At 42.8% G+C, this 13,816-nt stretch overlaps 1 protein-coding gene across 3 annotated transcripts in view; it reads right to left on the reverse strand.

Moving 5' to 3' along the window:
- AGAP1 (ArfGAP with GTPase domain, ankyrin repeat and PH domain 1) overlaps positions 1 to 13,816 on the reverse strand; it is a 423,994-nt gene that overhangs the window by 100,746 nt on the left and 309,432 nt on the right. For 2 of the 3 annotated variants that reach the window (XM_021710731.1, XM_021710732.1), the window contains one exon: positions 7,918 to 7,995. The exons of the other annotated variant lie outside the window; for it this stretch is intronic. In XM_021710731.1, coding sequence (XP_021566406.1) covers positions 7,918 to 7,995 — 78 coding nt within the window. The remainder of the gene's footprint in view (positions 1 to 7,917; positions 7,996 to 13,816) is intronic. 3 annotated transcript variants of the gene reach the window in all.

Consider the following 13,816-nt stretch of genomic DNA (forward strand, 5'->3'; position numbering starts at 1 on the left):
CTTCCTGCTCTGTCATCTACTGACTGGTGTCCATGAACAGGCCAATTCATCTGTTGATCTCAGAAGCATGCTGTCTCTCCCTTTCCTTTGCAAAGAAAGATGTTCCTAATTGGTCTGGAAAAGCCTGGTGCAGCCTCAGAATCCCCCTTAACACAATTCTCCGTGTGTCCACTATCAATTTCTCAGAACTGGAAGTTGAGAATGAAAGGACTTGCTATCTTGTAGTCTCTCTCGGTCTACCACAACCTATGCCCTATGAGACAGTGCGAGGCAATGTAATACTCAGCCTCAGGCTTTTATTCTATTTTCTAAGTCATATATTTTGTAAAATATTTCAATACTGCTGCTTTAAAAGCACATATTAAAAAGGCATGTGGTTTAGCTATTTTACTCAATTATGAAAGTCACACACATTTAAGATGTCAGCCAAAACCCACCATAGTAAAAAAGTCCATTTTTATCATTTTTATTTTCAATTTTCCTCATTTTTATAGGAAAGGATCAATGTGAAAGAAAGCCTGCAGAGTAAGGGCCAGGGCTGTACAGAACCAAGATTTATGGAAAAAAATAATACATATAAAACCACCTCCTCCCCCAGACATACTTGGTTATTAATTTAAAAAATAAAAGGCCATTACAGAGACATGCAGTTCAGGGTTGTCAGGTAAATATCCTTGGAAACTCTGAATTTGGTAAATATCTTTGTTTAGCAAAGAGACTCCAACAGAAGTGTTGGACTGTGGCTTAATTTGGGACAAGAGTATAATTAATTCTGTGAAGAAGCGAATCCCCAGAGGGAAATCACAAAGTTAGGAACGTTTACTGCTAAATATTACCACAGGAAGGTTCTCACAAAACACAAAGGAGGTTTCTATTTTCCAAACACATTATTAAGAGTTGGAATAACAGTCTGAGCCAGGTGTAAAGAAACTCCATTCTATGAGCTTTGGCTTCCAGAACCGTAGGGTGCCACGCATGTCTTAAATTAAGGGAAGTGTCCAACACAAAGTTTCAGAAATACGTTATGGAATCTACAACAGAACACATTTTGGGATGTTCAAGAAGCGCATGTTCATGTCTTCTTTGCACTTGTTCCGTCCCAGACAACCCCTGAAAGTTCTAGGCTCCAGCTTTTGATTTAGAAAGAAAAACTAGAGGCATGTGTTGTAAGGTAGCTTGCTACTAAGCAGCGCTCTATATATCTACAGTTTGTTACTCATTGTGACACAGTCCTCTCTTTTCAGAGGTCCCTCCGGGCACCCAATTATTGGAGTAAGTGAGCACCGCCATGCTGTACAGGCCCAGGGCTGCCTCCTCTGCCAGAGTCCCATGAGGCCACCAAGGAGCCGGCCATCCAGGCCCAATAGAAACCTTCAGTGGCGACCTTTTTTGCCCACAGTTGTCTCCTCTCCCAGGTGCTTCCCAGTGGTCAGGTGATCCTCAAGGTTGGCATTCTTTCAAAAGGTGGAAGTTAGGAAAATGAGATCTTACTTCTCTCTCCCAAAATGGAAATTGTGGAGTTACTGCTCATGAAAAGGTTTCCCAAATCTGAATTTATCTGCAAATTTTTTTTGAGTCAGGATGTCACTCTGTTGCCCAGACTGGAATGCAGTGGCACGATCATAGTTCACGTAAGCCTTGACCTGCTGGGCTCCTGTGAACCTTATACCTCCGTCTACCAAGCAGCTGGGACTATAGGTGCATGCCACCACACCCGCCTAATTTTTTTTTTATTTTTTGTGGAGACAAGGTCTCACTAATATTGCCTAGGTTGGTCTCGAACTCCTTCAATCAATCCCCTCGCCTCAGCCTCCCACATTGCTGGGATTACAGGCACAAGACACTGCACTCAGTTTGTATTAGCACATAACTGGAACCACTCCTCACTCAGGAGTGCCTGCTTTGGTTGGCTCTGCCTTGTACTGAGACACCAAACAAGCCTGCAAAATGGTCCCACAGATACTCTCCAGGGGGTCTCTGAGTCAGTTTTCTATGAAATAAGTCTGTGCAGCAATTGAATAGCAACCACGGTGGTCAGCCTCGCCATGTGTCAGCTCTGTGGGAAGGTTTTTGGAGGCTTCACTTCATTTCTTCTTCAATTACCCTTCAAGATAGGCTTTATTGTCTCTGTGTTAGAGAAAGAAAAGTAAACAGAGGAAGGATCAATCCAGGAATGCATCCAAAGCCACACAGCTGGGACGTGGCAGAACTGATACCAGATCCAGGCATGATTCCAAAGTTCATACTTTGAGCTAAATTTCTACAACCAGTGGTTCTTTTGAAGATGACAGTAAATGGAACTAGGAAGGGTAGGTCTGAAAGACTAGGAAAAAAGAGTAAATCTTAAATTCCCTCTTACACTTTCAGGGGCAACACTTCTTGTCAACTCTCTGCTCCTCAATATGTAAATAATGCTCAAGCATTTGAATTTTCTTTGAACAACAAAGATAATCTGTGGGTACTTGCATAGTGGTACTCTTGATACTAGGCAAGGACCACCAGGGGCAGGTGGGCACCAGCAGTTTCCTGTGGGCACCATGGTATGTGTTTCTAGATATGTTGCTGACAGTTCACCAAAACTCCGTGCAGTGGGCATCATCACCCCAGTTTACAGGTGGGGAAACTGCAGTACAGAAAGGACATGTCAAGGACGCAAGGTTAGAGCTACAAAGTGGTGAACTGGGACTCAACCAAGACCACGTGGCTGAAGAGTTTTGGACCTGAAACCACTGTCTATGCTCACCTCTTACACACAAGAGTAAAAGTCTGAACATCTTTGAAGTGACTTAGAGTGAAATAGAAAACACTCACTGCTACCAGGTTCTGGAAGGCAGCCTCAGACAGTGGGGCCCTGCATGGAACTGACAGGTATACCGGGAGACTGCTGGGCATTTGGTGGGGGCTCAATCAGACTCTGCAGTGAGTGCTGCAGGAAAAAGACAACTAGTTGCACAGGCCAAGGCAGGGCAAGCTTCTTCCTCTGTCTGTGATGACAGCTGCCTATGGACTGTCTGGTCCCATCCACTGGTCTCCAAAGGATCACCTGCATCTGTCACTCAAGCCTAAGGGTGCTGCTTGCTCTTTACTGAGCCCCATCTGGGTTCAGGCTGCTGCTCGGACTCATAATGTCAGCCACATCTCCCCATGTCGTGTGTTTCGGGGCTCAAGACTGCCCTTCTTCCAAACTGTTTCTTCTTTTATAAAACGTGGAGGAAAAGACCTCCTACCTCGAGGGTTGCTGGAGAGGTGCAGTAAACTGCTCAGTGTGAAGTGCTGCAGCTGCTGTTAACTGCTGTTATGTCCCACAGGCCACTAAGTCTAAATCACATGAGTTTCACTCTTCACAAAGTCCCCCGAGAGCACGCAGGGCCTCTTCCAGAGCTTGTCTCCTCTTATTCTGTGTTACCATCTTTGGTGTGGTCTCCCTGACTGACCACAAACTTCCTGGGGGCAGGAGGGGGGTGCACCCTTACCCTCTCCATTTGCCCCAGAACTCAGCACGGGGGATTGGCACATTATGGCAGGGGCTCGAGATTCTTGCATGAGAAGGCAGGTCTACCCCTCATCCTCAGCCAGCTTATCATTTTCAGATGTGAGCCTTTAGGTACGTACCTGTCGTTTAACTTAACTGTGAATGAGTTGGAAGTCTCAGAAGTGTGACCAAGTATACAGGTGGAGGAGGGAATGGTCTGTAAGTTAGGCCTGCTCATGTCTGCTCAGAGAAAGTGACTGTCTAAGCTATTCAGGGCAGGAGGTGGGTGGGGCTCTACTGCAGTCCTGAGGCTTGGAGCTGTGCCTGTGATGAGATCTTCTCCAAAAGAAGGTTTGTTGTTTCTCCATGTCTGTGCCTATTTGGAATCACAGTGCCAGAGGGATGCGATTCCATCGATCTGGACCATTCCGGTTCAGAGATGAACCCAAAGCAGAGGTTTCACAGGCCTGTCTCCAGGGTAAGTTCAAAATCCACAGAAATGGACCTTTTTAGACAGAGCAGGATGACAGGGTCAAATTGGGAATTTCAGGCCAATACTGAATCCGGCTAATCACTTGGACACAAGCATCGCCTATCGTGTGAAGAGGCCTATCTTAAGTATTCATGTTGCTGCCTACATGTGGGCAGTGTAGCTCATATGATGCAAGTGGGCTCGACACCCCAGGAAACACCCTCTCACTCCCTAACACCTCTTCCATTTACCTATTTATCCTTTATCACATGCACTGAAAAGTACTTTTCTTCTGCAAAAACAAAAGACTTAACCACCCCTGAAAGAGTCCCTCTAGTTACTTCACTCACAGTGGCTGACAACTTGACTTGCTTTCAGTTGTATGGGGAAGGCAAGGTCTTGAAGGCAAATCCTGGATGTTGTGACGCTGGCAACAGAGGGAGCTTCCTTCCGTGTTTTCCTCCGTACGACGTCTACTCTTTTTTTTTTTTGAGTTGGAGTCTCACTCTGTCACCCAGACTGGAGTGCAGTGGCTGCTCCCGGCCACCGCAGCCTCGACCTGCTGGACTCCGGTGATCCTTCCGCCTCAGCCTTCTAAGTAGCTGGAACTACAGGCACTACCACGCCCGGTTAATTTTTGATTTTTATTGTAGAGATGAGGTCTCGCCAAGTTGCCCAGGCAGGTCTTGAACCCGCGGGCTCAGGCAATCCACTCACCTCGGCCTCCCAAAGCGCGGGATTATAGGCTGAGCCACCGAGCCCGGCACGTCTACTCTTCTACCACTCAGTTTTCTTTGTTCTTTCTCCACAAAATTTAGGGTTGAACACTCTCAAGTCTAGCCCCAGTCACCTGATATTTAGATCTTTTCCTCCCTGGGTTTGGAATCAGGTGCTAATTGAAGGATCACATCACTAATATCCCTTCCATCCACTTCACAGGTTTCTGAGATGGGAAAGTTCAAGTTGCATTCTTATGGAAGGAAATTGAATTTCACTAATCTTAAGAAAGATTTTAATAACTAAAAAGCAACAAAGGGACTGGCTAAAAAAATAAATTTAAAAAGCAACAAAGGTTTAAAAATTAGTCCAATGTAATATATGCAAAGTAAATGTGTATCTTGGGTTTTAGAGATAATTAGCCATAATAGACAGACAAAAGACAAAATATTTTTGCTTGTTTTCTAATCTTGTATGTATGTTTCCTTAATAAGCTTTGTTTTTATCCACTGCTAACATCCATTCATCAACCCCTTCCATGTAGATCCATGAGTAGGTCCCATAGTCAAGAGATCTGAGCACAAGTCCTGCCTCGGGAACATGCTAGCTAGCTTGTTCTGCAGAAAATCCCTTATTGGAAACCCCAATTTCCCATTTGTAACATAGTATCTACCTGGCAGGGGCAATGTGAAGAATAAATGAGTCCAAGGGCTGGAAGATGTGGACACAGAGGAAAGGAAAGGGGTTTTGGAGAGAGCTCCTCAGGCTCCAGGGGAGGCCCTGCCTCTTAAAAACCCGGATCCCAGAACAGGTGAGCCACACACCTCATTTCTAGTGGGCGGCCTCCCCTTACTCCTGAAACTCAAGTTCTAACTCCATCTATGGGGAACTCTGGTGTCTACCTTATTTGGGTGGTATTTTTAGGTGCCTCTGAATAAGTCACTCAACTGGACCTCTCTAAAACATACCCCATTTGGGAATGGACACATTTAGTGTGATACTCAACACCTCTGCTTACAGGTTGAAATGTTCAGGATACAAATTTTCATGAAGGATCATTTTATAGACAGTGAATATGTGATGACATCATACATTCAAAGGCTGGAAATCAGGAAGGTATTTTGATAATTTATTTTATATAATTATATGAAATCCATAATATACTATTAAAAATCGTACGAAATGAGATTATATGCTTACAGATATTAATCTTCAAAGAAACTCAAATTAAATGAAGAGTGATCATGTTGCTTAATTGAAAATTCATAAATGTAATTGAACACTGAACAGAAGTTTACTATGACTGAGAAATGAAAGAAAATGTGAGGGAGTATTTGGCTGTGCAGTCACTATTTACTCCAATATCCCCAGGATTGGCCTTAATAGTGATGACAACTGACTGAGGGCCACCGAGTTTGCAATGTTATACAATATTTATGGGTCTCAGGGAGGAGCACGTGCCAAGGTGCTGGGCAGATGCCGTGTGGTACCTGAGTAGTCAAGGCTGAGAAGTTTGCACTTCTGAGAATCCTCACACTTGGCTCTATCCTGTCTTGTGTCACCCACCAGTGTCTCCAGAAAGGCACATCAGGACGCAGGTTGGAAGTGTCTGCCCTCAAGGTTAAGAAACCAAAATATAAGCTTCCTTACTGCCCCTCCCCCATTTTGTATACAATCCCCATTTAAACACAGACCTCACAACTTTTTTTTTAAGGCTGAAAGTCAATAAGCAAATTTGTTGTGATGAACCCACATGCATAGAAAAGAAGATCATACTTGATAAGGATACAGGGAAGAGAAATAATATACACCCTAAGTTAAAAAACAACATTTAAAAAATAGGGGAAGAGTACATTAATACCCTTCAAAATATAACAAAAAACAACACTGGATGTGACTATCTTAAATTCTATTCTCTTCCCTCTCTTATTAGGCAGTACTTGAATGCTTTGAAAGAAGATACCAATGAAGCCAAGCTCCACTGGTACCCAACAGACAACAATTTCCCCTTGAGGAATGAAAAAAAAAATTATGATTAAAAAAATAGCTCTTTAACAAACCACAGTGAAAACGTAGATTTGTTTTCTAGATTCCTTTTTTTTCCCCCTGGCTGAGAGCAGGGCTTTCAGCAGCGAGACAGGAGTAATTGTGAAAGGAAGAAAAAGAGGATGGTGATATAAATCAGCAAAGGTTAATGACCGGGATGTGAAGAGAGGGACTTGTTTACAGAAATAGCGTGCAATTTAAAATTTACAAGAGATTTAATGCCACTGCTTGGCAATCGCTAAAATCAACAGCCCAGAAAACAGTGACATTAAGAAAAATATTACAGTTATAATCATCCCCAAATAAGTCAATTAGTGTTAGGGCACGAGCTTGCGATTACTTGACCCATTTGGCTTGCACTTAAGTGAAAAAAAATTTCCCCCTATTATACCAAGATCACTGGATTGTGACCTATTTTGCATCACACGTATTACACACCAGCCTCCCTTACGTGTGCTTGGGCGGATGGTGGTGGTTTTCCCTTGCCTGGCATCGAAATAATTCTGACCCCTGACATTTGTAATCATAAAAAAAAAGGCAATTTATAATTGTGTTGTTCAAATGAAGGTGGGGGAAAAATTCAATCTGCTATTATACAAAAGCAATGACGGCTGTCTTCGGTGAAAAAAGCAACGCAAGTCAATTTGTGAACTTTGGCACCAGACGACCTTTAGAAACACAACAATATACTGAATTTACAAGCAATAGCAGCCCATGCAAATGGCCCGGGCCTGCTTGCCTCTGGATTAGAGCTGCAGAGAGCATTATGGAGAATGCTTCCACAAAACAAATTAAGACTGTTACTTAAATGTCACGGCACACTATTGTATTTGGCTACAGATCATTACACCTGATACTAACACTTTTAAAAACTGTAATAACTTGGGAAATATTACACTGAATGCCCACATGTATAAAGGAGAAGAAAAAAGAGGAGAAAATAGGTTTCTAAAGTAATTTAAACATCACTACTCTACGACTGAAGGGAAAGGTCAAAATTTAAGTAAGCTGAAAGGAACATGAATGGTAAAATAAAACACACAAACAAAAAGATGAAAAGACCACAGGAATGACTCTGCAAACACAATAAGGGAGCATGCGGCTTTAGGCGAATCGCATTTCCATGTGTGTGTTGGGAACGAACGAGCGGGCAGGGTGAGGCGGGAAGAGGCAGGTGGAAGCATGGGGCAGGCGGAGGTGGAGGCGTTACCTTCAGTGTTGGTGCTGCTGCTGCTGTATATATTTCGCAGGCTACCAACACGGTTTAGTTTCCATGCTTTGCGTTTGGCTGCATCCCGAGAGCAGAAGGGGGAGAGGGGGAAAAAGAGAGGAAACAAAAAGGAAAAGAAAACAAATGAAAAGGGAAGAAAAGAAATGTCAAAGTAGCACGAGAAGTCCCCTCTGAGCCGTCAGCTTGCGCGAAGCAGGTGGGCTTCCCTGGCCAGGGCCCTGCATTCCCCCATTGATAACATGGAGGAACTCAGGAAGGACAGAGGTGTGTCAGCGTCATTAGGTGGGCACAAAGTCAAAGAAATGCCCAGGCAAAGAAATCTGTGCATCCCCTTAACCCTGCATGGTTTGATATGTGGCTACTCAAAACAGCGCCACAACTAGCCTCTGCCTTGGGGGATGCTGGCATCCACTGAAGGAGCTATGGTTCCAGTACCCATAAGCCCTTCGATCTGGAAAATACCAGGATGTCAAATCAAAAGACATCCTGGTTATTAGCAGTTAATGTCTATAGGTTGCAGAAGGTAGGTCTTTAAAACCAAGAGCTGTTAAAAATGGAAGTTGTTTTCCCCAGACAAATTTTGGTCTGGGCAATAACCTATAGCAGCAAAACCCAGTACCATTTCACTGTCTTGGGTGGAGTCCATTCTCTTTCATACCTGGGGAGTTGCAGGCTCTGAATGGATTCCTATGAACCCAAAGAGCAAATGCCTTCCGAAGCTCTCAGCAAAAAAGACAAACACAGAGTTACCCTCAGAGGTCAGGAACCTGGTTCAGAAGAGAAATGCAGAACCAGTTTAACACAGGTGTAGCAGACCCACCACTCAGGCTGTGAGCAGTGAATGGGTGGGTCACTGAGGGGACCCATTCTTCCCAGACATGTTCCCATAGGCACAATTCTCTACCCCACCCTCCCTCTACCCTCCCAACCAGTAACTCATAAATGCTGACACCTGTGGCCAGGAAGAGGTTAAACTGAAGTGTTCTCTCAGTCCTTAAGAAGACACTTTACGAAAACCCAAGAGCTAAAAACCTTGTGTAAGTCTTCAGGTAGATGTAGGTGAAGACTCAGGCCCAGATTAAAGGGCTGAATGGGTAAGCTGGCCAAGTGGGCAGACACATCAGCATGTTTAGTGACAGTCATAGTCATTCATGTTCCTGAAGAAGACACCTCACAGGACCAGCTGTCTCTCCCAACCTCCACATCAAGGAAGAAAAACTAGTCCAAGCTTCCACTGGGCTGTTTGGATAACTATGTGCTTAATGCATGTGAGCAGCGCTCACCTGGAGCAGGCAAGTCTTTACATTTCCACAGGCAGGTCTGAAGCCCACAGAGCAGGAAGCCAGGCTGACCCTCTGGTTCCCGAGGCACACGCTGACCTGTGGTCAGCTCTCTAACCAACCCAATATATCCCTGACTTATGATGGGTTAACCCTTCTTGCCTGCTATGGTGTTAGAGCTATAATACTCAATCCCCAACAGTATAGTTATAGCCCTGGTTATAGGTTCTGTGTGTGTAAAGTTCTGGTTGGCCAAAAAATGAACCAGGGTGATGACCAGGTAGGTCCCTGTGATGAGTTCTGCTACGGCATGCATCTCAAGCATTTCTAGGCACACTGGACTTCTTTGTGGTGACAATAAAAAGTTCATGCAAGACACTTGACCCTTTAAGGAGGAAAACACAATTCTGAAATATAGCACTTACAATGCAAATTTTCTTTTCTGTATTTATAATATAATTATATTAATGAGAGTAAAAACTGGCTGTGATTAGTTGCCTCTTGATTTAAGATGATAAAAAGTTGTTCTAACTAAAATCGTATGTTTACTTTGCAGTATAAAATTCAGCAATTTACTAAGAAACGTAATCTCTAAACTAGCAGACATCTATGGTTGGTGAGAGGCCCTTCTCCTACAGTATGTGGGTCAATATTTAATTTTTCATGGGTGGCAAAGTTTCCCATATCTCTACATTTTCAACATATCTTAACTGCCTGTAAGGTCTGACCTAAGTGTCTGTTCCAGGTAACACCAAACCTGGGAAAGGCATCTTCACATCTTCAGGTTACAAATATCACACATTAAGAACAAAGGGGTCACAATTTTCAAATGTTAACTTCAGAAATCCTTGCTAGATATTTACCAGGTTCTTCAGGTATAATGATGTATTTGTAGGATTAAGCATGCACGTGATTCATCTTTTAACAGCAGATGTTCTGGTGTCTTAGATCACATTACACAAGTTCTGGAAAGAAGCAGCCACAAAGAGGTTGCACTCCTCAGGGTAAAACTTACCTCTTTCTAAAACATTTACATATAAATAGGCAGAATCTGGGCTGGGCTCCCCTCTGGAAAGGAGAGATGCTCGGGTGCAGAAAACCTCTTTCTTCACCTGCCTTCTGACTTGCATTTTTCACACTCCGCTCTCCTATTACCACAGGGATGTATAAGCAGGAAGTGAACTTGCAGCCTGGCTTTCTATTAACCTATTGATGAAATAATCAATTTTAATGTGTAAAATGTCATGATGCCTTTTTCTTCCTCTTAAAAAAAAAGACTTTTCTGACTGAGACCAAGGTCCTGATATGTGCATCTATCTCCTGGGGCAATGATTGCTCTAAGTCTCCTTGTTTAGAAGCTTCTCAACGAGAAAATGCAATCATATGATCATCAATAACATCTCAGGTTATGTCTGACATTGCTGCCTGAATTCACTGCTAGCAGCTGCGGAGACACTGCGTCAAAAGGAAGCAGGAGTGCTCCAACCTGATGCTTTGTGCCATACGACCTGTGCTCACCACTGGCAGCGTCTCCTCCCTTGTCTCAGGCCTTTGGAATAAAAGGTGATTCTTGAAGACCTTGTGGGCACTAGCTCAAAAGACTAAATTTCCTGGGTAATCTATGTTAATTAAAATTTGTAGCTGTCTTTGTTTTACTTTCAGGAATATAGTTTCTTCCTTTTTTAACACAGGCTAATTCTGTCATTCATGTTATTTCTCCCAAACTACTATTATTGATATTATTATTGTCACACACCGTCTCCCAGGATGGAGTGCAGTGACACAATCACAGCTCACTGCAGCCTCGACCTCCAGGGCTCAGGCAAACCTTTTGCCTCAGCATCCTGAGTAGCTGGGACTACAGGTGCATGCCAGTGTGGCTGGCTAATTTTTTTTTATTTCGGTAGAGACAAGGTCTATGTTATGGAGTCTGGTCTCAAAACCTTGGGCTCCAGTGATCCACCTCAGCATTCCAAAGTGCTGGGATTACAGGTGTGAGCCATCACACCCAGTCACAAAACTGTTATTTTAATGTCAGAATTTCACTTATTATTGAACAAAAAGGCAGCAGGGTGTGAACATTCCGTTAGTGTTTTCCATTCTGCTCTTCTGTTTACTGTAGAAGCAAGTCTCTTTTGTAAATGGGTTTTCACAAGGCCTCATGTAGCTATGTAAGTGGCATGATGTCTCAGTACCATCTCAAATGTTTAAAAACACACGTACAGATCTCAATGGACATAAAATTCCACGATATATAATTTCAGATCTGCTACAAACTAACAGTCAGCTTGAGTGCAGACAGTGAGACTGATCTCTTTTCACTTTAGCCTGCAATTTAAATGAAACTTTCTGAGCTGTAATCTGGGTTGGCATAAAGTCAAGCTTGGGGAAAGGAAACCATTAGCAGGACGACACTGTCCTCATATTGGCACCAAAATGTCAGCTGTGAATGCGGTTAAACACAATAGGGTTACATATTGCGTATCACTGCAAGAGGCAGCCCAAGGGAACCCCAGCCTGTGGTTGAGAATTTAAAATAGAGAGATGGAAAACTCATCATTATAGTGAATGGAATGTATTTTCTAAGGATTCAAAGGTTAAAAAGTTTTAAAAACTCATATTAAGACAACGCAGAGACTCACCTCCAAACTCTAAGAAGACTGCAAGTGAACAGCTATGTATGAACCAATGGTATTGCTAATTTTCCTTAAAATATGAAGTCTCTACTGCTGATGAATATTAAAGGTATTAGTAAGCTGAATTTATAGGGTGATCTTTGAATTACAAAGAGAGATCACTGTAGCACCTCAAGTGTGCTGATGTCCATGCTGGCTATTTACATATTTTCTGCAGTGTTGGGTCATCATGCTGGCAGATGTGGTGGTGTCACCCCACTCATGTGTGCCTGACCTGCTGCATACTCGAGTCACACATTTAAAGAATAAAGGTCGATATGCATTTTAATTCGTGGAACATTTCTGTAAAGGTGTCTGATAGTTATAAACAACAAATTTTGTGTCTGGATGACCAGATGAGGTACAGCATAATATACTCAACTCCTGGTAATTACTAACAGACAGTCACAATCTTTTCAAACAGAAACAGGGAGAAAGGGAAAGTGTGTAAATTACAGCTAAGTTCGTAGCTGGAATCATTTAGTGTTAACAATTCCCAATAATTATATATTTTCTTATTTGGGGAAGTGACAGTCTTTTATGTGGGCTTCCATAAGGGATTTAAATTTTTATTTCAAAAAAAAATTTCTGTTACTTTGTTTCTCTAAACAACAACAACAAAATTTTCCCCAAAGCATGTGCCTGCCTGAAAACTAATCACAGACAGCAGATTTCCAACATGAGATGCTTCTGACTAGCTCTTTACAAGCAGGACAAAAATATTACTTAGTCTGTTGGCATGCTAAAGCGAGCAGGGTTTTATCCTAAACTCTTCCTCTATCATTGTACCAGGAAACCACAGACTTATTAATGTCACCTCTGGTCTCCTTCTGACAGCACTCTTTGTTGATTAGATAAATATTCCTCAGATAGCTGATTAAAAAATGATGCAGTACTGAGGTTGTGTGCCCAAGGTGTGTCAACCACGTTGGACGTTCAAGTGTGCATGAATTACATCCTGGCATGAACTGAGCAGGGCTGGCTAAATGAGGCACGCCAAAGCCCTCAGAATCAATTATGAGAACTAATAGGATCTTTTTACCTACACACGGGAAGGGGCTGGGTTGAAGCGGTGTGCCACTCATTCCTAACAATGTCTTGTCTCCCAATGAAACAAATAGCCCTCTCCATTCATACATGGGAGTGTAAACTTGTACTTCTAAGAAAAGTCAAATGATAACCTTGTCAGATAGCACTACTCCCTGTCCACATCAGACGTGTATTAATTTATTTTTAAAGACGCCATCAGTATAAATGCCACTTGTGCAGAAGGGAGAGCGCCTTTGCTCCTCAGTGTTTCAGGCTGACTGCAGCACCGGGACCCTTTATACAAAGATCATCCCCCAGGAACCTCGGCAGGCATAGAAGATTCCACTGTGGTTTTGTGTCACTTCCAGTTTAGTGTGCCCGGTATCCCATGATCTTTTGTCTGTGGCGATTTCATTGTGAGGTTAGAGATTGGGGATTTCTTTTGTGCTGGCCATTTGAACGTTCATTTGCTCAACAAGACTGTGTAAATGTTCTGTTCTCTTATAAAAAGGCAGTGGATTTTTTTTTTTTTTTCATAAGATGCAACCCAGAAGATTCTTCCTCTATGTGAACTCACTACTTTAGCTGTGAAGGGGCTTGACATGATGGCCGCTTCCTAGAGGCGACCTCACAGAGAAGTAGTCATGTTGAAACGTCAGTTGAAAGGGCCTTTGAAGGGATTAAACAAAACCCAAGGCCAAGCAAATATATAGGACATATGTTCAGGAAGCAAAATAACTTTGTCGTTATCAGTTTCTGGCAAGACTAGTAGTCTTCGTAATTTGAAGCCAGAGAACACAGAAGATAAAACACCTACCTAAATAAAACTCAAGAAATAAAAGTGATCAATCTTTAATTATAAAATTTTAATTTAATTTCCATTAACTCATAACG

The sequence above is a fragment of the Carlito syrichta genome, unplaced genomic scaffold, assembly GCF_000164805.1.
Source record: "Carlito syrichta isolate Samal-C Ts95f unplaced genomic scaffold, Tarsius_syrichta-2.0.1 Scaffold298871, whole genome shotgun sequence".
Classification (NCBI taxonomy): Eukaryota; Metazoa; Chordata; class Mammalia; order Primates; family Tarsiidae; genus Carlito; species Carlito syrichta.